Genomic DNA, 27,683 nt, shown 5'->3' with positions numbered 1-27,683 from the left:
CCCAGGCTCCCCAGGGAATGGGCACGGCCCCGAGGCTGCCAGAGCTCCAGGAGCGTTTGGACAGCGCTGCCAGGGATGCCCAGGCTGGGGTTGTTGGGGGGGTCTGGGCAGGGCCAGGGGCTGGGCTGGGTGATCCTGTGGGTCCCTTCCAGCTCAGGATATTCTGTGATTCTATGAAATAAATGGGTGTTTCCCTAACAGGAGTGCTCACAGTGGAATTTAAACATTTCCTTTTCAAAGTGAAGTGTTTTTCTTTCCATCCTGCCTTAAGCATCCACATTAGTTTCATGCAGGAAGAAATACTTGAGGAATGAGTGCTATCCATGCTGGCTGTGCCACAGTTCGCCAGTGGGGAAGGACTGAGAGCCCAGGAGCACAGGACCTGCAGCCACACCTTGCCGAGGCAGTGACTCACGGCTCCACTGGGACAGGTTTGTAACTTTTCTTCTCCAGAGGAAAACGCGCAGGTAGCAATTAAAATCTGGGTGAGGCTGGACAAACCCATAAATGTTTGGAATTATTCCGAAGTTTTAATTGAAGTTGGAGAGCGGAGCAGCTACAGCGGAATGGGGATGAGATTCTGACATTTAAGGAAGTGTCACTGAGAGAAATCTTGCTGTCACAGATATGACTCACCCACTGCTGTGCCTGACAGGTGCCTTCTCTGACTCCTGAGATCAAGATAATTTCACTTTAATCTGACAGAAGCAGAGGGATGAGCAATGCCATTTATTTATAATACAAGCTCCCTTCAAAGGTGACTTGAAAATGAATATTTTGGGATGATGTTCATAGGTCATCGCTGCAGAGGTGTGAAAACAGCACAAAGGGCCCTCTCTGGATGGAAAGCAAGGCACAGAGAAGCAACACCAACTGTCCCCAGAACAACGCCTGTCTAGGGAAGAGACACTGTGGTGGGGGAAGCTGGGAGGCACTGGGAGAGACCAACATCAGACAACGCAGCATGTGGCAAGGCAGAAATTTATTTGGTTTTCATTACAGTAACAAGATGACAAACATTTGGCTCCTGTTTTAACCTGAGACTACAGTGGCACACCTGGTTCCTTCCCACAGCGATTCCCATTGGGAAAGAAGTGCACAGGACCTCTGCAACACCATGAGCCAGCCCTGAAGCAAAGTGTCAGGGACTGGGCTGGGCAGGACAGAGCAACCAACCACTCTTGTCAAAGGCAATAATAACCTGAAAGGTTGACTGCCATAAATCTGACTGGAAACAGGATGGAATTCCCAGCTCTCAGGCAAATAACCAGGAGGTGATCTCCAAAGTTACCCTCAGCTACTCCCAACTACTGCTCTATAGCGAGTTAGGCACCAAACGAGATGTGGTCCCTGGCTTGGGCCTGAGTAACAGGCAAAGCCATTTCCAAATCCACACCAGTGCCACTGTGGCTCCTCAGCCAGGGGCACCAAGCACCCATTCCCAAGATCCTCTGCAGGCAGCAACACTTCTGACACGACTCCAAAGTGATTTCTATACAAGTGCTCCCAGAGTGCGGAGAAGCTGCCTGAAGTGTTGGGTTAGCTCTGGATCTTTCCTTATAAAGCCAGAGAGCAATTACTGGATCACGGCACGAAGAACACAGTGGAACAGACACTTTCTTCAGTCAGGAGGTGATTCAGCTATCAAAGAGACTCTTTTGTTTCTATTTTGGGGGAAAAAACCCATCACTGCTTTCAGATGTCTAAAGCTGACTTTGCCAGGGTTCTTCAGGGCTATCAGAGGCTGCAAAGGGCTCTGTGATCCCTCCCTTCTCCTCACACACCAGCCTCTCTGACAGTCCTGTGGAACACCTGGAAACGGTACCTGAGGGTGAGCAGGACACGAACTGTGACTCACAGGGCACACTGTGCCTCTGCAGCCAGAAATAGAGAGCACAGCGCGTGGCCTCATCCGTCCCCTCACCCGGAGCCATCCAGGACACATGCAGTGCGCCAGGAAAACGCTGTGCTGCTCCTTCCTGGAAGAGCTCCGCTCTCCAGAGCCACGGATCAGCTGGCGCCAGGCGGGCAGAGGGATGCTCTGCACGTCACAGGAGCTCTGCACGTGGTGACAGCGAGGAAGGTGACCGCAGCACTGGTACCTGGGGAGAGCAGGGAGGGAAAAGCTGAACCACGAGGTTTAGGACATTTGCCTGGACATGACAAAGGGACTTTCCTGAGGGGCTTGGATGCAAGGGCTCTTCGGAGCAGGAAAAGAGTCTGAATGCCATGCAAATCCAATACAACACCAATATTTCAAAGAAAGTGGGGTCTCTGCTCAGGTGTGGGAGCAGGTACCTGGGCAGGAACCACCAGAGTTTAACAAGGACTGACCCCACTAAGGACTGAAGTCCAGGGTATCTTTATATACCATAGGGGAAAATACAGAGTAAAAAACACAGGTTAAATTACTAAACACAGGGCTAATAAGGCAACCCACCAACTGCCAAACCACAGGTTTGCGCCAAAGTTTGGAACACTGACAAAAATTCCATGGGAAAAAAATCTGTCGTGCTTCTCACGTAAGAATAATCACTTTTGATGTCAATTAGCATGTGATATGCATGTGGTGCTTATCTATTAATGAAATCTGACTCCGTGTCCCCACTAGCCATACTTCCCTTTAGGATAAACACTCTTTCCACGGCTTGACCTGTGTTTTTTAAAATTACCCTTCCAGCACCCTCTGTTTTCAGAGCAGTAGCAGCGAGAGCCCCCTGGCAGAGCTCAGGGCTCTGTTAGTCCTAACCAGAGGATGGAAAACAGGCTGAGGAACAACAGCTGTGGCTCTGGCAGCACCTCCCACAGCATAGGTGGGGGGCATGGAGCAGCTGGCCCGGCACGATCCTATTTCCAGAGCACATATGGAAACTTTGCTCTCAGGAGCTTTTCTTGCTTAGTGTGGCAAGGGCAGAACGTCACCTTCTTGTGAGTGCACAGCAGTGACCCACTGAACGGGGAACAGCCGCTGCTGACACCCTGTGCCTTAGTTCTGGGAATTCTACAAAAGCACCAGACCCACCCCCGTTCCCCGGCTTGTGCAACACCCTCTCCCTGGGCCCCCCCACGCTCCCAGCGCTGAGCAGGGAAAGCTTTCCCAACACTCCAGGGAAAGCTTTCTCAGCACTCCCACCCCAGAACCGCCCCCGTCCCCCAGCGTGGGCAGCAGGAGAGGGGGAATTCTGCCCCTGTGCCCAGGTGAGCCCCCACCTGCAGAGCTGCCCCAGCCCTGGCCCAGCACAGGAAGGACCTGGAGCTGCTGGAGCCAGGCACCAAATGAGCAGAGGGATGGAGCAGCTCTGCTGGGAGGGAAGGCTGGGAGAGCTGGGAGTGCTCAGCCTGGAGAGGAGAAGCTTTGGGGTGACCTCACTGTGGCCTCACAGGGCCTGAATGGGCCAACAAGAAACATGGAGAAAGACGATTTACAAGAGCCTGGAGTGCCAGGACAAGGGGGAAGGACTTCCCACTGCCAGAGGGCAGGGTTTAAAGACATTCTTTGCCCTTAAAGATGACCCTCCTATAGCTACAGAGGAGACAGCCAAGAGACTAAGTAAAAAATTATTTAATTTAAACACTTGATACACAACACACAGCATAAGGAATAAACACAAATCAAGTAATGAATTCATAAATGGGCACAGATGTCATACCAAGAGATTAAATATGGAAATCTTGAGTCAAACACATTTCTGTATCTAAATTATCAAGAAAAGGCTGCAAGCCCAGAGCAGAAATGTCTCTGAGAGGAACCATCCTGAACTCAGGCAAGTGACAGACTTCAGTCCTTCCACAGGAAAATCCCGAGGAACTTCCAGGTAAAATTCCATTCTGTAACATAAAGACTCCCAGCAGAGAGCTTTACTTGTCCCTAACAAGACTTTTACTCAGTAAGAGGATGTTCTTCACTCATCTGTGTTCAAGATCACAATTAACCATGTCTGTTCATCAGCCACTTTCCTTGCATTTTTTACAACCAAGAGGATTCAGGACACCACTTCAGATTGAGACGGGACAATGCAGACCTGTTACCTTTCCAAGCACTTAGGCCTTCCCTAGAAGCAGTTGGGCTTTAAAGTTCATTAAGCTGTACCACTTTCTGAGGGACTTAGAGATCAGGAATACATCAACACGGGGATTTGGGGGCAAACAGAGAATTCATTTTGATTTCTTTCTGCTCTTTCAGACTTAGGGGCAGAAACTGCATCTTCAGAACTTCCAGTATCCGTGCTTGGAAAAGAAGCAGTTGGTGTAAGGGGCCAAACTCAACACAGCACCAGGAATATTCAGTTTCCGAGGCAGGAAAGAGGCAGTGCCTGCGCCCGGGGTTAAACAGCTGCACCCCAGGTGCAGGTGCCAGGAGCGCGGCTCCTGAGGGATCGCCCCCGGCCGTGTGCCCTGATGCCGTCCCGGCCCCGTGCTCCACACCCCGCCAGGCACAGCCCCCGCGCACCGTCCCGGCTCGGGGCTGGATCCCAGATCCGCCTCCCGCAGCGAGGGGACCCGGCACGGGCTCGGGCTGAGGCACGAGAGTCAGAGCGGATCTCAGAGAGCGCCTTCACTGACCGGGTGCTCGGGCCTCGGCAGGGGCTGCCCAGGGAGGTCTGGAGTGCCCATCCCTGGAGGTGTCCCAGGAAGGCCCGGAGATGGCACTCAGAGCTCTGGGCTGGGGACAAGGTGGGGATGGGGCACAGCTTGGACTCGATGATCCTGGAGGTCTTTTCCAATCTCAGTGACTCTGTGATTCTGTGATAAATCTGCCCCAGAGCAGCGCTGACCCCCCTGAGCCCCCGCTACCCTCCCTCCCCTCACCCGGCTCTGGCGCTCGCTGAGGGCGCAAACGAGTCAGAAGCACGTTCTTCTTTATTTATTTATTTTTTTCCCCTCATCACAATTAACCCTTCAGGGAGCGGGCAGAAATAAAAAATACATCGGGAGGCACAGCGTTATCTCCCCGCTGTGGCGGTCCCGCCCCGTCCCTTCACGTAAAGCCGCGTTTGGAGCGGCGCGTGTGGAGCCCCTGCTGCCGCCTGGGGAGCGCCTCCGCAGCCGCACCACCAAGACCACCACTTCTTCCTCCTTCTCATGCTCATCCTCCCGCTGCCGCTGCCCTGCACGCCCCGCATCCCGCCAGGACAGCGCCGGGAAGGTGCCGGGATGGTGCCGCGATGGTGCCGCGATGGTGCCGGCATCACCGCCCCGCTCGCTGCCCGGCCCGCCCTCCCTGAGGGGAGCCGGCGGTGACGTCACGGCCGGGCCGCCCGGCAATGGGCGCCATTTTGAAACCGCGAACCCTCCCGCGGCTCCGGGCGGCTCCGTCCCGCTCCCGGCCCCGCTCCCGGCCCCGCTCCCGCGGCTCCCCCCGCTATGGCAGGTCGGTGTCCGCGCTCCGCCCTCGGCTCCGCGCTCGGCTCCGCGTTCGCGCCGGGATGGGCCGCGGGCCGGCTCCGTGTGGCCGCGGGAGCCGGCCGCAGGCCGGGCCGCGCCGGGCGGCACCGGAGGGTGATGCGGGAGCGCGGCGGCCCCGAGGGGTCCGAGCCGGGGGTCGGCGCGGGGTCTCCTCTCTCACTGCCTCTCTCACCGCCCTTTCTCCCTCTGCAGGAGTGGCGAGAGCTGGAGGCGACGGCGGCGGCAGCAACGAGGTGCAGTGGAGCTTCTTGCAGGTGAAGGGGGCGATCGACGAGGACGTGGCGGAAGGTGAGGGGAGCCCCGACACGCTGAGCCCTCCCGGGCGGCCGAGGGGCAGCTCCGCAGCATCCCTGGCCGTGCCGGGGGGTGTGTGCCATGACTAAGCGAGCTCCCACCCGTAGAGCATCACAGACCAGTCACGGCGCTTTTCTTCAGGTCTTTAGCGCGAATCCCAGAATAGCTGGGGTTGGAAGGGACCTCTGGAGATCACCCAGTTCAGGGCGCTGCCCAGGCAGGGTCACCTGGAGCAGGTGACACAGGAACGTGTCCAGGAGGGTTTGGGATGTCTCTGGAGAGGGAGACTCCAGCCCCTCCCTGGGCAGCTGTTCCAGGGCTCTGCCCCTCCATGGAAAGAAGTTTTTTCTCATGTGGGGCTGGAACTTGCTGTGGTTTAGTTTCTGGCCGTTGCTCCTTGTCCTGTCTCTGGCACCGCTGAACAGAGTCTGGCACCATCCTCTGACAGCCCTTGAGGATATTTGTATGGATTGATGGGATCCCCTCTCAGCTTCCCTTCTGCAGACTGACCAGGCCCAGCTCCCACAGTCTCTCCTCATCTCAGAGATGCTCCAGTCCCAAAATCATCTCTGTGGCCTCTGCTGGACCCTCTCCAGTAGCTGCTTGACTTCCTTGTCCTGAGGAGCCCAGAACTGGGTACAGTTCTGGGCTTAGGATAACTGTCTCCAGTTCTGGGCTTGGGATAAAGGGTAACAACAGTGATACAATACAGGGAGAGGAAAAAAAGAAACACCAGTGGAGTCTGTCAGGCTTGTCAAGTTTCGCTCTGACGCACAGAGAGTGCAGCTCTGTCATTTGTGCTGCATGAAAAGTGCAGTTTAAAGGGTTCCTGCAGCTGTGGAGAGATTTGATTCCCACTTGTTAACGTTTGGGAGCTATAAATAGGGATATTAAGCAGGGAAAAAAGGGCACACCTTCACATTTCTCTGAAACTTTCCAAGCGCGGCGTGTTTTGGACGGAGTAGAAAACGAGAAATGTTTTAACTGGGAAAAGTGTTTTCTGTAGTGTGCAGAACCAGGGTGGAGTTTTGCTTGACTCTGATGAGAAAGTTCTTTTTTTGCCCCTAAATTTCCTATGTTCTAACTGGGCTGGCAACGCTCCCTTCTGAAGTGTGAATTGACTTGCAGCGCCGTGTGTGCTCAGCTTGGGTTTGGGATTTTTTTTTTTTTAACTGAATGCAGTAAATATTTTTCCTTGCTGCCTGCTATGGGGAAATTGTGCTGACAGTGTTTTCATTTTCATGCCACTTGTTTGGCATTCCATTTAAAATAATGGCCATGGGAGGGATAGACTGGAAAACTGCTAGAGAAACTAGACTCACTCAGTTGTTTTCTTCCTTTTCCCCCCCTCTATATATTTTGTAGCTTGCTCTGAAGTTCTCAGAATTCTTGTAAAAATATAAGTAGCTTTTATGTTTTTCACATGGTTCTTTTTCCTTGGGTCTGTCACCTGTGTGACTAAAAGTCAGTTCTCCATGTGTGAAGGATATGGTCCTGGGGGCACCTTGCTTCCCAGGTAATTCCTGAGCAGTGTGGATTTGTGCAGAGCAGGAAAGTTCTAGGAATCATTCAGTGCCTGGTTTTGCAAAACTACCACTAAAGTTTCATTTTCCTATGGGAATACCAGAACTATTTACAGGCTTTGTGACTTTTTGGTTTTATTTTGATTTATGGCCTTTTTCCTCCTGTAACATTTTGCCTTGAAACTGGAATTAAATATGTAAAATACACTGTTTATTTGCTAATAATTGCCCCAGTTTAATTCATCAGTAAGAGTACAAATACATTGCTAGATTTTGGGCCTCAGTTAGGGACATACTTACCCGTTACCATCTTTTAAATCCTCTCTTACCAAACTGCACATCTAAACCTGCTTGATGGGCAGCTGTTGCCTTGAAAAAGCCTTCGAATTGCACGTAAGTTTTTGCAATAGTGGAAATTTGCTACTGCTTTCAATTTTTGGTCTGTTCAGTGAAAAATCAGCTCTCTAGAGGAAGAGGACACCATGAAGTTGCTGTCCCACCTATTCCATGCGGAGTGTTTTGCTGAATTTTCTTAGAGGTATATTCAGGAGTTGAAACTGCTCAGCCAGGCACCTTTGCCAGTAAATCCTTTCTTTTACAGTTCAGTTCTAACATACATTTTATATTCCATAGTTGTTCCTCAGGTGTCTGGCTTTAACACAAGCACTGTGATAAGTGGCTGTAGTAGATTGGCAGCTGGATTTTCCTAACTGGGTCATTAATACAGAAAAATCACTGTCTCCTCTTTGTCTTGTCTGTGCACTGCCTTTCCTCAGTGAGTAATCCGTGACCTCTCGACAGGCTCTGTGTCACGAAAGAGGAGGGCACTGTTCAGTCTGACCATTTCTGAAAGACCAGGATAATCCATCACTTATTGAATATGGATTTTGTAAAGGATTGGATATGACTTTTCTAGAATGGGAAAGTTTAGTTGGATTCAAGGAAGAGGACTGGAGGATAGAACAGAGATTGAAAGATTTAATAGTGGGGATGGCAACAATCGTCATTTAAAAACAAAGCTAATTAAAGATTGTGATGTAATTTTGTTGTTAGTGTTAACCATGTGACTCCAAAACTTGCACTGATTGCCCATGGAACTTGTAATTCTTGGGTTGCTTTTTTTGTAGAAAGACCTTTCTAAATAGAGAATACAAATGCTGCCAGAGACTTTATCACTTCCATGATTTCAGTATTGAATTTGTTCTGCATGTTCAAAATTGTCCTGTTTTGGGAGGCTTTTTTTGGGGGGGGGGGCAAGTAAAATATAAATCTGTTTATTAAATAATGTACAGATAGGCCCAAATTCCCATGGGCCAAATGATCTGCATCTAATCCATGACCACTTCTGGGTGCAGTTCTGTATGTCCAGTGAATGATCCAAGAAATAAACTTTTTTTTTTTTAAATTCTCCAGATAGTGACTGGTGTTGATTGACTGCCCTGACAAACTGAGGGATCCCTTGTTACCATCACTTCAGCCAACTCTCCTCCTGCTTTTGCTGCCTGTTAGGTGCTGGGTCAGACACCTCACCACTTTGCCAGGAAGCAGAACACAAGGAGCAAAGACAACCACAATCTAATAAAAAAATATTAGCTTGTAATCCTGTACCTGTTTGAAAGTGCAGCTCCAAGTGATTTAGAAATGTTCTTAGTATTAAGTTACCTTTACAGATCAGTGGTTTAAAACATTCTTGTGTGGTTCAGGAACTCACTTGGCCTATTCTCACTGTTCTTAAGGAAATTTTGGCATGATTCTGTGCTTTTAAAAAAACTCCAGCAGTAGAGGTGCAGCTCTGACATCTGGTTCAGTTGCATGAAAGGAGTTGCAGAGCTGGTTGGTAGCTTTAAGCTTTAATATTGTCTTTTTTCTGGAAGAACTGGAAAATAGGGAACTGATGACTACAGAGCCATGTGTGCTGTTTGCTGTCACTGTAAATCACTGGTTGTGCCTGGAGGTGACACTTGCGCTGCAGTGGGGCAGAAGGTGGGCTGTAAGCTGAGTTTTGGGCTGGGTTTTTTCCTTGAAAGCCAGTGCTTTGCCGTGAGCAGGACTGCAGATGCCTCTTTGCCCTCCCTGAAACCTTAGGGTTGCCCAGAGAAGCTGTGGCTGCCCCCATCCCTGGAAGTGTCCAAGGCCAGGTTGGAACAGCCTGGGACAGTGGGAGGTGTCCCTGCCCATGTCCCTGGATGGGCTTTAAGGTCCCTTCCAATCCAAACCAGGCTGGGATTCCATCATTGTATTTTGATGGAATATGAAGCTTTGGTAAGATGTGGTTTATGAATGGTGAAGAGTTTGAGTAAGCAGTGAGTATCAGTTGCAGAGTTGTATGTGGGAATTTACAAAACAAAGCAATTGGAGTAGTGGGAATACAGGAATTAGTGCAAGTGTGAGCAGTGGGACCCACTGGATTTGTCCCTGCAGAAGGGCAGGCTGGGTGTAGAGGGAAAAGCTTAATGAAAAATGACAAAACCCAGTATTTTTTTAAAGGAGAGGGAGGTGTGAAAGCTTCAAGTGTAAGGAAAATTTTATTTTCTTATCATGTTAAGACTTTTATGAACTCCTAATAGAAGTACACCCAAAACCATCACAGTGAGCTACTTAGAAAAAACTAACAATAGCATGAATTAATTAAATACACTTCTAGTAGGAGAAAGCTTATTGGAATTAGTCTTCCAAAGGTTAAAAAATAATACTGAGGCAGTAGATTTGCACAAAGAATCCTGGATTATGTCACGAATCTTAGAAACAGCCTCCGTGATTCTCATGGCTTGTAGGGAAGGCAGGGCAAGCTCTGCAGGCAGGAGGGGAACACATCTGTGTAACTGAGCTCTGGCTTTGCTGCTCCCTTTTCGTGCCATGCTCCCTTTATGCTGGTCTTGCTTTCTTTGCACTGACACGTGCAGACAGCTCCACGCACTCCAAGCCCAGAGAAGACAGCTTTTTTAGGATACAGTTCAGAGGACTTCAGTATCAAGTCACAGTCTGGTTCCATTGACAAGAAAACACAAATTCAGCTCAGTGAGGGAATGGCACTCATTGTGTGTCATGAGCCGGAACTCTGAGGTGCTGTGCCACCCCTGGGGGTTGGCTGGGGGTGCTGGGCAGGCCGGAGCAGGGTGGGAGCAGGGTGGCACCGGGTGCTGCTGCCTGTGCACCCTGCTTCAGCGCTGCCAGCAGAGCGGCCTGAGCGCGCCTCCAGCAGCCAAGTGGCTCAGCTCCAGGCATCCAGGACACACAGGAGCTGGCAGGCTTTCCCACAGAACTCCAAACAAGATGTTTGGAGTTTGCCATGGCCTGTCAGCAGCAGCACTGACCTCAAACAGCTTCTGCTTCCCGGCTGGCCGGTGCCCTGCGCGTGCTTTCCCTTAAATCTCCTCAAGGATTTAAATTAGTCCCAAAAGCAGAGTTATTTTGGACTAAGTTAAACCCTGCCAGGTGCCTAAAGGCAGTTCAAGCCGTTTTACAAGTGATTTGAGTATTAGGGCATAAAAAAATTGTTAGACTTTATGGATATGTTAGATTGGCAGAGTGTTTAGCGGTGTAAGCTGGGAGGGGTTTGGTCTGGGCAAAACTATACCCCTTGGGTTTATTCTCCTGATTTCTGGTACACATCACTCCTGCGTTAACTCTTCAAAGAAACCCTGAAAGTGAAAATATAAAAACTGAGTATATAAGGAGGCATATTCTTAAAAATAGGTGATTTTGAGTAACTTGTATGTAGATGTATACTGTCAGGTGGTTATTGGCAGCTGTAAAGTTTGGCTCGTGTTTCAGTACGATTGTGATTTCTATCAGCTGTTAAGAAACAGCATTTTAGGAGCACTGACAGCATCAGTAGTCGGTCCTTCCCTGCTGCAGAGTGACCCTCTCTGTTCCACTGGCTGTTCTGGCAGCTGAAGGGGACAGCCTTCCTTCACCTAGAAACAAGTCAGTGAATGTACAGGGATGGGGGAAGGCTGAGGGGTGGAAGTGAGTGCTGGACTCAGAATCCTGCAGTGGCTGCAATTGCAGCACTGCCTGCCTGCCAGCACGGGGAGGGTGGGGAAGGGTCTGCTGGGAGCAGGGTGCTGCCGGCAGCTCCCTGCGCTTGCCTGGTGTGGTACCTGCAGCCATCCCAACTGAGAACTGTCGGACTTCACACCCCTGCTTCCCTCTGCCCACCCCAGAACCTTCCCGTGCAGCTGCATATCCGTGGGAATGTTTGGGAAGTGCAATTACTGCCCATCAGTGACAAAGCAGTTCTGAGGCCCTGTGGGTCTGGAACTTGTTATGCTCCAATAGGATTTTGGGTTTTAAACATTTTTTTCTGTGATTTGCTCTTTAGCAGGTGTTGGTCTGTAAGTTGCTTCATTTTCTTTGGTAATCTCTTCCCTCTAAAGGGGCTCTCTGTTTTTTTCACTGATCTTAGTTGCTCCTATTATATTTTTCATTTGAGGAATCTTTCCTGAGTCGCTCTGAAGCCACGGTTCCTTGCTGTTGTCCACTGCCCACGTTTGTCACCTGTGGTCCCTCAGAATGGTCTGTTGTCCCTGCCTGCTGCAAAGAGAGTTGTGTTCCTTCTGATGTCATGTCACACCATTCAGCACAACATTCCAGGGAGATCCCAGTGTCTGCTTTCTGAGTTGACTTAGGAGCACATAACCTGCACTGATCCCTTCTGCACACACTGCTTGCTTCCCATCCACTGTGGGAGACCTCTCCCACAGCTTTGTCCAGCCACAGGATAATTTCAGCTTTGTAGGATAACAGTGTTGGAGAGAAAGGTGTGTCACCTTTGAGCTTGATCGTAGGCCCAGGAATACTCCCTCTGTGCCCAGTTCCCACTGACAGTCTGTGCCAGCCTTCCGCCTGCAGGCCAATCCAGCCATTTCCTCTCAAAGCAGAGCCTCTGCAGACAGTTCCCTGGGCCTTACTGCAGTTCCTGCTTTGGTCCCAGGATGGGTCATGGAAAATGGGGCTGTGCATTCAGACTCCTCTCTGGGGAGCACGACAGGAGCCAGGTTTGAAGGCAGGCATTGTTCAGGCTGGGTGCTGAAGTGGTACACTATCCATTACATACTTGGAAAATTCTAAGTTAAAATTCCCTGGAAGCTAGAGCAGCCTCGTTTTTAGGTGCTGTTGGAGAGATGTGAGTGTTTGGTTCCTTGTTCACCACAAGTTTGAGGAGTGGGTTTGTGACAGAAGGTTCTGAGCAGCTCAGGAGGATGAGAGAGGTGCTGGTGCTGACCATGTCTCGTTAGTGTTGGTCCTGAGCGTGAGCTGCAGCTGCAAATTCCTTCTCTCCTGCATGAGGCATCAAGTAACTCCATGTTTTCAGGTTTGGGTTTTAACCAGAGCAGCAATGCACAGCCAGCTTAGAGAGGAAAAGTTCACAGGAGCTAATTTTAGGCACCTGATGTAGATGTTGTGGATCTCTTTGCATTCTCCATTACTTCAGTGGAGAGCCCGGGCGTTGATACCGGTGTCAGAAATACCCAGGATGAATCCTGGGGGGATTAAGTTAGTTTGCAGGTATAAGCTTGCTGTCATCTCCAAATCCTAACAAAAGCTGGTCTCTGCCACCCCAGCCCCCTTCACTCCCAGCAGAACTTGCCCAGAAGGCTCTGGAGGCTTCCCAGAATTCTGGCAGGAGTTGTTTGTAGGGAGCTTCACACTTGGCAGTGATGGTGAAAGGCTCAGAGCACTCAAACTGAACTTTGACATCTGTCAGGGCTTACAGGGCTGTCCCGAGTCAGGGAATGGGCTCCACCACATTACTGTAGAGCTGGGTATTTGTGGCCTCTGATGTGTTGGGGTGGTGTTTCCTACCCATGGGAGTGCTCAGTGCTCTTAAATTTGGGGATGCTACAGAATCACAGTGGAGTTGCCAGCAATCCTTTTAATCCTTTTAATTCACCAGCTGTGAAAACAACTCAGAGTTTCTCCTCTGGATGCAGTGTAACCAAGTTGGAACTCATTTCCAGAAGTGAGGCTAAACATGAATTTTTCATGTCTGGAAAGAAATATGCCAGCCTCGTATCTTACTGTGAAGTCCCAGGGATTGCTGCCCTCCCTGGTTACAGGAGAAGGATTTACATGGATGCTTGCAGAGCAGGTCCCAGCCCCACAGGAACGGAACTGGAGGGACAGTTGGACAAACCCCTGATTCTAGAAAAGCAGTACCTGAGAAGAGAGCTGTGGGATGCTGTCCATGAGCAAATATCACACTGGTTTGGTTTTGCTCACCCTTTCTCACATTCCATTGGGAGTTACTCTGCTGGCATGGAGAAAAGGCTGAAACTAAGGCAGGGGAGTAAGACTGGTGCTTGTATGCCTAGGGAGGAGTTACAACATCTAATAAAAAAGCTTAGAAATCCCAGGGTTAATGTGATGATGAAGAATCTGCAGAGGTTTGCTTTGTTCTTTCCTAAAAGTTTTAAGCTGACTTGAAGTGAAGAGCAAATGTAGGTGGGTGAAGTGTTGAGCAGAACAGGGATGGTTTGGAATTCATTCTGTGCTTTACTTGGAGTCTTGTAATTTTTTTTTTTATTTCACCTGCTTTGAGATGGTAGAGTGCTGAGGATAGTGGGTGGAATGATTTGGGGGATTGATCTGCTTCAATTAAACATGCTTATAGGGAAAACTTTATAATTAATACATTTATGTATAAAACAGGTGCAGTGCTCTTGAAACAGGTGATTGCTCATATTCCAAAGTTTGTTACTTAGAAAATATTTGAAGGAAGCTTCTCTGTTTTTGTCCTGCTGTGCCCTTCCAATTCCCTCTTCCCTAAGCAATGTTTGGTGGCAGACTATTTCAGTGCATGTTTTTTACCCTCCTATCCCTGCACTTTTTGTTTCAAGCCATGGAATTTGGGTAGTGTCTGTGTTTTGATGTGATTCCACCCAAGAGTGTTTGTCTGGATAGCACTGCTGGGGAATAATGGCTGTCTCAGCAGCTGGTTTGGGCATTTTTGGGAAACAGAAGTGATACACAGATTATTTTGAGCAAATAATTGTGTGAATACTCCAGTAGAAGATGGGAGACGCTAATAATAACTTTTTTGCTTCCTGAAACAAAATGGAAAAGTAGTTTTTGTGACTTGGAAAGAATTGCATGTGTTATGGAGGCATTTATTCCTGCTAGGATGGTTACTGAGTCTCCAAGGGTAAAAGGGGTCCTTGCTAGAAGGGCTTGCAGATGGTGGTGGTAGTGGAATATTAGTTTTGCTACTAATAAACTTTCATAACTCAAGGGCTTCTTCATATCTGAGCATTGAAAATGTCATAAAATTGCTCTGTGAAGTCACTTCACTGATTGCTTACCTTCTCAGTTTGTTTCTTTTTTGTGGTTTGCTACTTTTCCAGGATGTCTTCTAAAATCCCTGTGTATAATTGATATTAACTGGTAATTGACTGGTAATTCCCTTTAAAGAAAGGTGACTATAAAACTGGATGTGTCCAAAAGCTGGTTAGTAATGTGATACTGAAGGCTGGCATAAATCTGTAGAAAAATGGTATTTACTCATTTATTTAGTTGTTCTAAATAATTATTTTTTTAATCCAAGACAGTAAATCATTATCTCTACATACTAGGAAAAAACTTTTAAGGGCATCATTGATAAAAGATGAAAAAGGAATTTCTGTTGAGAAAACTGGTTAGGGTTTCTAATAATCTTCCTTGTGAGAGTGGGGTGTTATTGAAAGGAATTTCAAAGATAGCACATGAAAATCAATACAGGAAAGGAGCTTCCAGGGAGTCTCCAATTGCACACTCTGGAGCTAATTGATACCATACACTTCAAACCTCAGAATTTTGCTATCTGCATCATAAATGCAATATTTGATGTGAGCAGGCCCAGCAGGAGCAGTGTTTGCTGAGTGCTTTGTTGTGTTTGTTACCATCTGCCCCAGCCCCTGGACAGACATCTCCAGCTCCTTATCTCAGCACCCCTTGGCTGGGGCTTGTTCAGTGGCAATTAGTTCTTTATTGCCCAGCGGGAGTGAGGCTGCACTGGGGGATGAACACCCCCAAGGGCACTGAGGCACTGATCTGTGGGTCCTGAGGGCTTTTCCTTTGCTCTCCTGCTTTCCTCTGTCCTTGCTGGTGCTTCTGCATGGAGCTGATTCAAGAAGCTCAGCTGGAAGAATTTTATTTCCATTTTTCCCCTTTGGCCGAGGGGAGCTGCCTGTTCTGGGCTCCTGAAGTAACTCCCTGAGTGCTCAGCTTGGGAAAGGCAGGTGTGCCTCAGCCTCACCTGGATCAGGGCACGCTGCTCCACGGGAACACCACACCTGGCAGGATGCACACAGTGGGGTGGGATCCCCAGGGGGGAAGCTCAGAGCGGGGGTATTCCCGTGGGCACTGCAGCTTTCCTGCCCACAGGCAGCACAGACACCTTGGGTTCCTAAGCTGGTGTGCCTCTGGTGACTGAAGGCCCCCAAAGCCTGCACTGAGGAATGAATAAGTGTTTTATCTTGTCAGTAAAATTGTGTTAGGCTTTGAAACATGGCTGCATTTGGGGATGTAAATGAAGAATTGTGTCATTGCATTAATGCAAGTTGTAATGCTTTTTTTGTGCTCAAGTCTTGGAACTCCTTGATTTGCTTTCCACATTACAGTGCTGGTTTATTTCTGTTCTCTTTACAGCTGATATAATTTCAACAGTTGAATTTAATTACACTGGTGATCTTCTTGCAACAGGAGACAAAGGTGGCAGAGTGGTTATATTTCAAAGGGAACAAGAGGTCAGTGACTCGAAAAACAAAAGTGTTGTTACTACACTGTTCTTGTGTTGCACAGTCTCACTTCATCTGTTCATGCCCTGAGTTTAAATGGTTTAAATGGAGATTTTTCTCAGAAAACCCCAAGTTAGCCAAATTTCTAAACATCTGCCTTGTGCTGCACTTGGTAAGTTGGTCTGGTGAGGGTTTCCCTCCCTCCTTCCAAAAAAAAAGGTCCCCAAAATCCAAGTGAGCTCTTTATATGTACCTGGTGTGCTCAGTGTCGCTTTGCAGAATTTGGACATTCTCCTGAATTTTTCCACTGGGTCAGGCTGATCTGAGATAAACCACAATGCTTTGGGAGAGAATGTAAAAGAAGTTCAGAAAATAAGCTGCAAGGACAATAGGATAAGGTGGTTAAAAATTGTTTGAGGACTCAAAACCAGTGGAAACAGCCACTTCTCTGGAAGCACTTGAGCATTTCCCATCAGGAGTGTGGGAGCACTGTCCCTCCTGCACTTCCACAGCTCCTCTTCGTGGACATCAGCTGTGTGACAGTGCTGTAATGTTCCTGTGTGTTCGTCCTGAGCCACATCTCTGAGCTGGGATACCCCGAGCAGCATTGGGGATGGGAAACATGCACCAAGTGCTGAAAACTAATTGTCATGTCTGGGAGGAATCCGGGATTGTGTTCTTTAAAAAGTCAGTATTCCACATGGCAGTTCTCACCAAAGTGTCTGCTTATCCTGTCCTTCAAGGAGCTGAGGGGAATTTGAGGGTTTGAGCACTCTCCTGGATCAGAAATACCAGAATTGATCATGGAATTTTAATTCAGCTTGTCTGTGCATGAATATTACAGCTCTTCAGGTGCTGTGGGATTTCTCAGCAGAACCCTCTGCTCTCCTTGTGGGGCTCAGATGATGCTCTGTTCAGGAACACCTGGCCAGCATTTTGCATTTCTCCTCACCGTGCTGCTGTTCCCAGTCCCCTGTCCCACAGGTGCCCCACTGGTGGTACTGGGAGGCTCTGGAGCAGAGAGGTGCCAGCACTGCTGAAATGTTACCCGGCTGCCCCCAGACAGCTCCGGGCTCATTCATCTTTTACTCAGGGTGACCAGAGACTTAACTAAGGCCCAGAGATAAGGTCAGAAGTGCCTCAGGAGCATCCCAAGCTTCTCAGGATCTCGGACTTGCCTGACGTGGAGGCGGACTATTATGGGTTGGCTCTCAGTTGTTCCCTAAGGCAAAACCCACCTGTGACGGCACTTCCTCAGAGGGTGGGGAAAAACAAACCCCAAGTCAGACTATTCACACAGGAATATTCAGCTGTCTCCTTGGGAACACATGGAAACTGAGGGAAGAGTTGGGAATGAGGGACATTTCTTTTTTCATGTGCAAAACTGCGGGAAAGAATCTAAAATAAGTGTGTAATACTGGAGCCTTAAAATCTAATAACCACATTTTTTACCCAGTTTGGATTTAAGGCTAGATTAACTAGATCAGTGACAATATAGGGTGGTTATACAGTTCCTCAGACACTTGGATTTGGGAAGGCACCCTGGAATGCCCTAAATCATGCCCTGGGCTCATATGACTTGACTTCACGTGCAAGCAGCCAATTACTCCAGCCAAATGTGTGAGTAGAGAGGGGAAGCACCAGTGCCAAGGCAGCTCACTCCGAGTGCAGGGAACTTCTGGATGGGGTCAGGTGAAAGGATCCTGCCCAAAATTCTTACAAGTCAATGACATGTAGGGAGTAAAATCATGTAAAGTCTCAGAGTTAACTGAGAGTATGGAAGCTCCACAGCCGTGAGACACTGCAGGGCAAACGGTGCCCCTGGGGCTGTTCTGCAGCACGAACCACTAACACTGACTGACTTGGAAAGCCTGATAACAAGTTGCCTCAAATCTGATAATGCAAATCTGGGGAACCTTGGGACTTTGCTCTCTGTTCCTTGCTCCCACACCCAGCACACGAGGATAGCAAAGCCTGAAGGGTGCACAGATATTTATATATAAAGCTACATTTTTAAAGAGGAAGGCTGTGTGCGCTGTATTGATGCTAAACTGGGTACAGTATCACAGAGTGAAGATGTAAAATCCAAGACCTGTTGTGAAAGCTGCTATTCTGATTGACAATTTCTAGTCATTGATTTGTATGGGCCATTTCTGAGGGACCTGGTGACATCAGCCTCAGGAAATGCTCTGTTTTCTTGCAGACTAAAAGCCGTCCTCTCTCTCGGGGAGAATACAATGTTTACAGTACCTTCCAGAGTCACGAGCCTGAGTTTGACTACTTGAAAAGTCTAGAAATTGAGGAAAAAATTAATAAAATTAGGTGGTTACCACAACAGAATGCTGCTCACTTCCTGCTGTCTACAAATGGTAAGGGCCCTTTCTTTTGCAGAAGGAACTTTGTCATTGGAATATTGTCTCACCTGTTTTACACTTGGGGTTTTTTTCTGACATGTTTTGGTGTTATTTTAATGTCTTCTCTAATTACATGCAGAATATGTTTTGATTGTAATGTTGGGTGTGAGGGCTGTGTGAATATTGGATCTGTTTAGTTTTGGTGCATCATGGAGCATCTGTAAATGAAACTGAAGAACTGGGGACATGGGTTAGTGGGAGCAGTTGGACTTGTGTCTTAAAGGTACTTTCCAACCTAAACTATTCTATGGAAAAAACTGGCTCTTATTATCAGGGGAATACACTTATTCCTAACAGTTTGGATCACTTTGGGAGGTCATGATGAAATTTTAAAAGCAGGAGTGATTTCTGTCTGCTGGTCTGTGCAATTAAAATAATTTCCTCTGATAGAAGTCCTAATAAAGCATCCCTTAAACTGTGTCATCTTAAATGCTCTGCAGGAGTTTGGGGAGGAGAGGTTTGGCGCCAGTTAGCCGGGGATCTCACTCTTGGGTGATCCAAGTGTGCGCTCCCTGGCTGCACTTGGAACGCTTCCCTGGTAACACCTGGGAAGTGCATTCCTTTGGAGCCCTAAACCGTGGGGCAAATGCTGATCTCTACCTTTGGTTGGCTCTGAGCAGGTACCCGGGACAAACCTGGTTTCCTTTAGGCCAGTTAGTGCAAGGAGTTCATGTGTTTGTTGGGTTTGGTCCCTAGCAGTGGTCTGTTAATATAATTCAGGTAATCGTACAGGGTTTAGTGGGGAATTTGGGTAATTGGTGTGTGAAACTCCCCCCCGGCAGTGGCATTTGGGTGAGTGGGAGGCACAGGGCCTTACTGCTCAGGCACAAATTGGGATTTTATTCAAACTGCTCTTCACATTGTCAGTAAAGAACTCCATAACGATCCTTCTGCTGCAAGCAGTGGAAACCCAGACAGGTCACTCACGTTCACTCTGCTGAGTCCATATTTAGTGATTTGATTTTGTATTCAGTTCATTCTCAAGCATGTGAATTTTTGGTTTTAGATAAAACTATTAAACTATGGAAAATAAGTGAAAGGGATAAAAGAGCCGAAGGTTATAATTTAAAAGACGAAGATGGAAGACTTAGGGAGCCTTTCCGAGTAACAGAACTACGGGTACGTCTCTGCTCTTTGACTTCGTGTATCTTTCTGCATGCTCTTCTCTACCTTTGTGCTACCAAACTGAAATGTGCTAATCAAAAATGGTGTTTGGGTCAGGGTCATTGAAAACTTTCAGAAAAAATGGAGACACTTCATTTTCCTACATATAAAAACTATTAAAAAAAGTTCCTCTGGAAAGCTTGAGGGAAACTTCAGTCATTACAATATTGTGTTTCTAAGAGGATGACTCAAAAATTGGAACAGGGTATTCTGTGGCTGGGCAAAGGTGTGTTTGTTGGAGGCAAATCCAAGCATTTGGATAACCTAATGTGCACTGGAATAGTCTTGGACATCATCCTGTAGTGGTAGGGGTAGTGCTCCAAACTTGGGATCATTCAGAGCAGGAGCCCAAGAGATGAAACGTGGGCTTGGGGTTTTTCCTGAGGTTGTAATGTTGTTCACCATCAGCAGGAACAGAACTGAGGCTCTCACTGCTCTCAGAGCCACCCCTCCATTGCAGGGATTTCATCTGGGGGCGTTTCTTGGGGCTTTGTCTTGCTTTGGCTGAAGTTGAACATTGAACAGAAGCTTTGGGTGTATGTAATGTGTTGGGAAAGGCTATCCACTGCTGGAGCAGCCAGGGAGTTGGTGAGAGCAGGCACGAGCTGGAGCACTGGAGGAGCACCTTGGGCTCCTGAAGGCACTGTCCTGCATGAGGGGAGCAGTCAGTCCCCTGCACTTGCTGCTGCTCTGGGACAGGGAGGGTGGGCTGGGCTGCAGCCCTGGCAGGCACTGCAGCCTGGGAGAAGGGTTGATGGATGAGCCAGGTCTGAACAAGAGCTGGCAAGAGGAAAAGCCTCACCTGGAGGCACCTCCATGTGTTAAAGTGCTCAGGGTTTGGAGAGCCAGAGTGTACCTGGGGCTTTGGGGCTTTGTTGGCAGGTTTTGTTACAGATACACAATGCCCATGTTCATGGGGAAGTGGCCATGGAGGAGAAGCAGCACTTTACACAGAGACTGTGGCATTTCCAAGTCCCATTCCTGATCTTTCCCATTAGTGCGTCTGTGCTGCCACAGCCAGGCTGGGAGCACTCTGGTGAGATAGGACAGTGCCTGATAAAAAGTAGTGGATTAATTGTAGTTGTTGGTTGGATGTAAACAGACTGGGAGATACAAACCGGGAGAGCAGTTAGGGAGCTCTGGGATGAATCAGTCCCTGTTCCAGGAAGACAGGTTATCCTGGGCACTGCTGAGCTCAGCTGCTTGTGGGAGCAGGACATCCAGGTGTGCCTGAATTCCTGCTGACTGTTCATGAACAATTTGGGAATTTTCTTGGAGACTGTTCTCACCAGTTTCCTGAGCACCCGTCTGAGATCTGGGGCATTTCTAAGGGCTTGTTTCTATAACCTTTGGAAGTCATTACAAACAGCCCATGTGCTGCTGAGTGAGGCACCAAGGGCTGGCTTTGACAGGGGAGGTTTTCTGTTGGCAGTGTCCAGAGTCAGCATCCATGCACTCTTTCAGTATTTTTCATGCTCAGTGGACTTCAGAAGTGTTTAGTCACCGAATCAATACAGAAGTCTGTGCAGTGCAATTAATTAATTGCCATTAAACCACCTGTGGGGTTCAGGGCTCAGTGTTGGCGCCAGTTTTGTTTAAGGTCTTTATTGATGATCTGGATGAGGAGATCGAGGGCAGCCTCCGAGTTCACAGAGGATGGAAGGTGAGTGGGATGTGGATCTGCTGGAGGGCAGGAAGCTCTGCCGGGGGATCTGGACAGGCTGGATTCGTGGGGTGGAGGAGGGGATAGTGGTGGCCTCAAGAATGCCCAGGGAATGGACTCAATGTGGAGGGTCTTTCCTAACCCAGCTCTGTGCCTGGGTGGTGTGTGGTGGGTCAGCAGGGAGCTTGTGCCCAGCTCTGTGTCCGTTCAGGTGCCAACGCTGAAGCCCATGGACCTGATGGTGGAGGCGAGCCCGCGCAGGACCTTCGCCAACGCCCACACCTACCACATCAACTCCATCTCCGTCAACAGCGACTACGCCACGTACCTGTCTGCAGACGACCTCCGCATCAACCTCTGGCACCTGGAAGTCACCAACAGGAGCTTCAGTATCCTTTTGTGCCCTCTGCACAGCGGGTGCAGCTCAGCTGCCTGTGTTTAACAGAATCACTTTAATGTTACTAATTAGAGTGGGAGTTTGAATCCAGGGATTAAAAGAGGATTTTGAAGTCTGGAGGTGTAATGCAGTGAAAGCAGGCTTTGGGATGTTCAGTCGTTCCTGAGGGCAAGCATGCCTCCAGCGGAAAACCGTCAGTAGAAGTATCAGAGAAAGTTTGATTTCTAAGGAGAAGTTGAGGAATTGTGGGAGCGTCCCTAATTTGTGGAGTTCAGTCAACTTAAAAATAAGAGTTGTTGGATATGAACAGTAGGTCCTTTGTTACTGTGGGTGCTTCTTCCAAAGTCTGTGGTCTCTTAACCAAGTGACACTTCTTTTGAAACCAAATCTCAATATTTTTTCATGTCAAGTGATATCATTAACTGCAGAAGTACTTTTCAGATCTTTTTGCAAACCTGTGCATCCAGAACTAGCAATGTGTTTTACATTGATAAATTTGCAGTAAAATAAAAGTTGTGGTACTGACTCCAGAATAGGTGATTTTCTAAAGTTTTAGGTCAGGTTTTTCAAAAGCTTTAGGTAAAGAGATGAGGTTTATTTGGTGTGCAGTAGGAAGCATTGAGAAGGAGGCTTGTGGAGACTTGCTGGACTTACTTGTGGGATATTCTTTCCCTCTGGGAGTCTGAAATTGCCCAGCATCTGTAGATTTGAGATGGAGAGAGCTGGAGAGACTCTTTAAAAGAGCATGTAATGACAGGCCAAGGGGGAATGGCTTCCCTCTTGTCAGAGGGCAGGGCTGGATGGGATTTTGGGAAGGAATTGTTCCCTGGGAGGGTGGGCAGGCGCTGGCACAGGGTGCCCAGAGCAGCTGGGGCTGCCCCTGGATCCCTGGCAGTGCCCAAGGCCAGGCTGGACATTGGGGCTGGGAGAAATCTGGTCCCTTCCAACCCAGACCATTCTGGGTTTCTGTGACCTGTCAACTCCAGACTTCCCCAGGCTCTCCCCCACTTTGTGTACCTTGCACGCGATGGAAAGGAAGCTCTTGCCCCAGTTTCCTCCCTGGCGTTTTTAAGCTCTGTCCCCGATGAGCTGCCAGAGGGGCTCGAGTGCGCAGCGTTGCAGGCCTTGACCAGCTGCGGCAGACATCGTGGACATCAAGCCGGCCAACATGGAGGAGCTGACCGAGGTGATCACGGCGGCCGAGTTCCACCCGCACCAGTGCAACACGTTCGTGTACAGCAGCAGCAAGGGCACCATCCGCCTGTGCGACATGCGCTCGTCAGCGCTGTGCGACCAGCACTCCAAGTGTGAGTGCCCTTCCGTCCCTCCGTCCTGCCCTCCGTCCTGCCCTCCGTCCTGCCCTCCGTCCTGCCCTCCGTCCTGCCCTCCGTCCGTCCCTCCGTCCTGCCCTCCGTCCTTCCCTCCGTCCTGCCCTCCGTCCTGCCCTCCAGCTGTGCTGCTCCGTGCGTGTGGGACCCGCCCTCCCTGAGGAGCGACAGGGCCGTGCTGGGAGTGCTGGGGACATCTCAGTTGTCTTCTTCTAGACCAGCACTGGGCACGAGGGTAGCGTGAGGCACCACCTGACCGCTCCTGTTGGCCCATTCTTGCCTCACAAAGTGATGGGAACGAGTGCTCTGGGCACCAGTGAGACCTGTCTGCTGGCCACACTCAGGCCTGGTGCCTCTCAAGGTATCTGCTCATCATGTGCCAGTTCAGGGCAGCTCTGTCATCTCTGTGCATTGGAAGCTGGGCACATGCTGCCAGAATTCTGTCCCCTGTGACCAGTGCAGCTGCTAGGAAAGGATGAATCCTTAGGAATATGCCCTAGAAGATTCCAGTGGTTCAGGCTGGCTGCTCCTTAGGCTGCTGAGCCACCAAAGCACGAGCAGGTGAGGAAGGAAAGCTTTGCTGTGGAGCCATGAGGATCCTGCCCAGGCCTTGCACACAGCCACGTGTTCCTTGCTGGCAGAGCTGTGCTTTAGCAGTGTGCCCAGCCCTGGGGGGTGCTTGCCACACTGACACTGCCAGGCCAGCTTCCTGCAGTGCACAGAGGGGTTTCTTGGTGCTAGAAGGAAATATTTGGGCAATGGGAAGTGATGAATGTGAGGCCACCCCACTGACCTGGTTCAGTGTTGCATTAAATCACTTAAAAGCACTTTATTTTTAACTGGTTGTGACTGAATCACGTCCTGCTATAAGGGGTCTGTCAAAAATGAACAAGATCTGGGTAGCCTGGGTCAGGAATCTCTGATTTCAGAGGTTGCCTTGTGGATTTAAACAACACATCTGCTGATCTGCTCTCTAAAATCACACAAATTGTGTTGCAAATGTAGCTGCTCACATGTCAGTAGGTTGTTTAGTACAGCTGTGGTTCAGATCTAAAGAAAAGTACATTGTGCAGTGGTGTCCTCGTGTTTGGGTCCTGCTGTTTGCATCTGCTCCTGTTGTGTGTGATGTGTCAATCAGGTGTGATGGTTACAGTACCCACTGCTGTTGTTGCTCTGGTTGATCCCCAAGACCTGTGAGTTGTGGTTTGCTGGTGCTGTGCTCCAGTTAAATGTTGGAGATGGACATCTGGCAATCTGATGACCTAGAACACCACATTGCTAAAAAAGATTATTTCTGAAAAGTGTCTAACAGCAACTTTCTTCAAAAGGAAACTAATCAATTGATTTAAAATTTTCCAATACTGCAAACATTGGAAGCTGTAAGAGCTGGCGTTGGTTTCACGTGGAACTGTGTGTTCTCTCTGCAGTTTTTGAGGAACCTGAAGATCCTAGCAGCAGATCATTTTTTTCAGAAATAATATCCTCGATATCTGATGTGAAATTCAGCCACAACGGGCGATACATGATGACAAGAGACTACCTGTCTGTCAAGGTGTGGGACCTCAACATGGAGAAGAGGCCCGTGGAGACCTACCAGGTAGGGCACTGGCGTGTCCCGAGCTGTCCCTTGTGTCCCTGTGCCCCGTGTGCGTGTCCAACGCGTGTCCTGTCCCCAGGTGCACGAGTACCTGCGCAGCAAGCTGTGCTCCCTCTATGAGAACGACTGCATCTTCGACAAGTTCGAGTGCTGCTGGAACAGCCCTGACAGGTGAGGGGCTGAGGGGGCTCGGGGTGCCTCGGCACCAGGAGCTTGGGGTCCAGCCTGGAGAGGGCCCCAGCTGGGTGCTGTGAACGGGAGGGTGCAAACAGCTCCAAGTCACAGAGGGCAGAAACCCAGAAATGCCACTGGAGCAGGCAGTTTACACAGACAAGATTGCCAGGGCTATCCCTGCCCCTGTGCTCAGAGCTGGGGCCCAGCACAGGAAGGACCTGGAGCTGCTGGAGGCAGGCCAGAGGAGGCTCCAAATGTCAGAGGGATGGAGCAGCTCTGCTGGGAGGAACAGCTGGGAGAGCTGGGAGTGTTCAGCCTGGAGAGGAGAAGCTCCAGGGTGGCCTAAGTGTGGCCTTACAGCACCTGAAGAGGCCAACAAGAAACATGAAGAGAGACTATTAACAAGGGGCTTAGAGTGCCAGGGCAAGGGGGAATGGCTTCCCACTGCCAGAGGGCTGGGATAGATGGGATATTGGGAAGGAACTGTTCCCTGGGAGGGTGGGAAGGCCCTGGCACAGAGAAGCTGTGGCTGCCCCTGGATCCCTGGAAGTCGAAGGCCAGGCTGGACATTGGGGCTGGGACAGTGGGAGGTGTCCCTGCCATGGCAGGGCTGGCACTGGGTGGGCTTTGGGGTCCCTTCCCACCCACACCAGTCTGTGACTTCCGTTGACATGGGACAAAGGGGTAGAGGAACACCAGGAAAACCTGCTTTGCTCACGTTCAGATGAACAAAGTGTAACTGCAGCTGAGCGCCAGTGGCAGGAGGGGAGACTGGGGAACGCCTGCTAAAAGAGAAGGGGTGCAGTGGAAGCAGTGCTGAAGTCCCAGAGGAATTGAGCAGGTGTCCAGAGGAGAGGAGATGAATGCCATGGAATGCCACGAACGTGGTCTGACAGGTGTGAGAGAGAGGAGGGGATGGATTTTATTTCTAACAAGATCTGCCTTTTTCCTTGAACCAGTACAATCATGACTGGATCTTACAACAACTTCTTCCGGACGTTTGAGCGGAACACGCACCGGGACGTCACCCTGGAGGCGTCCCGGGAGAGCAGCAAACCTCGTGCCATCCTAAAGCCACGCAAAGTGTGCACAACTGGGAAGAGGAAGAAGGACGAAATTACCGTTGACAGTCTGGACTTCAACAAGAAGATTCTGCACACAGCATGGCACCCCTCGGAGAACATCATCGCTGTAGCTGCCACCAATAACTTGTATTTATTCCAGGAAAAGATTAACTAAGGATGGCTGCCTGCGGACAGAGTCTCGTCTCGCATAGTTCAGCTCAGTTGTTTATCTGTAACAGAAGGCCTTGTTGTCCTGTCAGTGAGGAACATTGATGCACTTACTTCCCTTGAGCTATCGGAGAGCATCTGGCCTGGCTTTGAGTTCCTGGCATGGTTCTGCCTTCGGTGGGGTGGGAGCGTCCACGCGGCTTTTGGGGAGGACCCTCCGAGGCAGAATTGGTGGACAGTGCTCAATGAGGCCAACACTCAAAACAAATGTATTTATTGATGTCTGAGCCTTCCTTTCCAGTTTATAGACCAAAAAATTTAACACCTGAGAAGAAAAGTTGTCATAAAAGTGTAATTTCTCTCTCGCGCGCTCTCTGCTGTAATATTTGGGCCTTTCAGAACATTTCTCGTGCTTGATGCCTGTACATTCCTCCTCGGGCCTGGGGCCAGGGTCTGCCCTCGGAGCACGGCGGCAGGGCTTGAGGTGGGGTCTAGGCAGGCGTCCATGGCTATTTACTCACCAACTGTACCTATAACCACACCTTCGGTGGAAACCACTTAATAAATAACAGCCTCTCAAACGCGTTCTTAGAGCTGGAGGGATGTATTCAGTCTTCTTTTTGTATTGCATGTCTTGAGCTGGTGCAGAACAGTTCTGGTGGTACCTCTGACAGAGTTTGCCCCAAAACACCGAGTTTTGGCAGACTAATACAAACTTTTTTGTGTAGTATTTCAGATTCTAAATTTAGAGTTTCCATGGCATTGTCATAGAGTTGGAGTTGCACTGGATTTGTTGTCAAAGGCTCTGTGTGTGCCAAGTAGGAGATGGAAAGGGTCCTAGAAACATCCACAGCCTTAACCAAGTGTCGGCCTTGCACGGAGGGAACCGAAACGTCAACACCTTCTCTGCTTTGAGGATAAAAATGCAGCTTCTCTGGTGCATCTCACCCTCAGCCAGAGACAGACCTGACGTGCATTATGGTTTTTAACCTTTTTAGTATTTGTCACGAAGGGAACAGTTTTATTTTAAATATTTGGCGTAGTATCTTGTATTTCCCACTGCAGCTCCAGAGCCACTCCGGGCTGTGCCGCGGCACAGCCGGGCTGGGCTGCCCAGGGAGGGCCACGCCGAGCCCGAGCTGGCGGGACAGCGGCTGCTGGAGCTCTCTTGCTCACTTGTTTTAAGCCTTAGGTACTGGTTTTTTGTTGGTTTTTTTTTTTTTCTTCCAAAGAGGCCTAAATCACATCCCCTTCCCCCGGATGAGCCCGGGGCCAAAGGGCCCTGGAGCTGCGGGCACGTCCAGCAGCCCCCAGCAGCCAGAGGCTGCACTCTGCCATGTGCCTGCAGCCTGGGAATTCCTTCCCAGAGCCCCAAGCTTTCCCCCAGCAAGTCCCAAGTGTGGTTACACTCCGTTTCCCTGGAACAAAGGCGTGTTCCAGTCCCAAGAGCAATCCGTGGCCGTCCCACCCCTCCCGGTACCGCCCCCCGAGCCGCTGGGTCCCCGGAAGGTGGGAAGGACAGACCCTGAGGTTCTCCCAGGAAAGGTTCCGTTCAGCCAGTCCTATGCTGTACATTGGTTGTGACACTTTGGAACGCTGGAGATGTGGAACTGGGGGGTCGCTGAAGCGTTGATCCGACCGCATTCCCAACGCCCGCTCGAGCTGATCCGTGGGGTTGTACATAATTGTTCAGTTCTTTTGACCAAAAAGTTTAATAAATTTTAAATGTTTACCTGGCCGTGCTCCCTGTGTTTTGACATTTCCTTCTGTGGGG

General features: G+C 49.5%; 1 protein-coding gene across 2 annotated transcripts; it reads left to right on the top strand.

Annotated features, from left to right (window-relative positions):
* The first annotated feature begins 5,324 nt into the window (after positions 1-5,324).
* On the top strand, positions 5,325-27,647 carry PPP2R2D (protein phosphatase 2 regulatory subunit Bdelta). 2 transcript variants are annotated; one of them, XM_032116390.1, is made up of 10 exons: positions 5,325-5,371; positions 5,599-5,694; positions 15,852-15,949; positions 18,144-18,309; positions 19,361-19,473; positions 21,393-21,570; positions 22,721-22,885; positions 24,334-24,503; positions 24,583-24,674; positions 25,637-27,647. In XM_032116390.1, exons 1-10 carry the CDS (start codon positions 5,365-5,367, stop codon positions 25,914-25,916), a joined length of 1,365 nt encoding a protein of 454 aa, XP_031972281.1. In that variant the 5' UTR covers positions 5,325-5,364; the 3' UTR covers positions 25,917-27,647. The 2 variants fall into 2 exon arrangements, with proteins under 2 accessions (XP_031972281.1, XP_031972282.1); XM_032116391.1 differs by lacking the exons at positions 5,325-5,371; positions 15,852-15,949; positions 18,144-18,309; positions 19,361-19,473 and having other exon boundaries at positions 5,618-5,694.
* The last annotated feature ends 36 nt before the right edge of the window (positions 27,648-27,683 follow it).

Source organism: Corvus moneduloides, chromosome 8 (genome assembly GCF_009650955.1).
Source record: "Corvus moneduloides isolate bCorMon1 chromosome 8, bCorMon1.pri, whole genome shotgun sequence".
Taxonomy (NCBI): Eukaryota; Metazoa; Chordata; class Aves; order Passeriformes; family Corvidae; genus Corvus; species Corvus moneduloides.
This window is presented reverse-complemented; position numbering and strand designations above follow the sequence as displayed.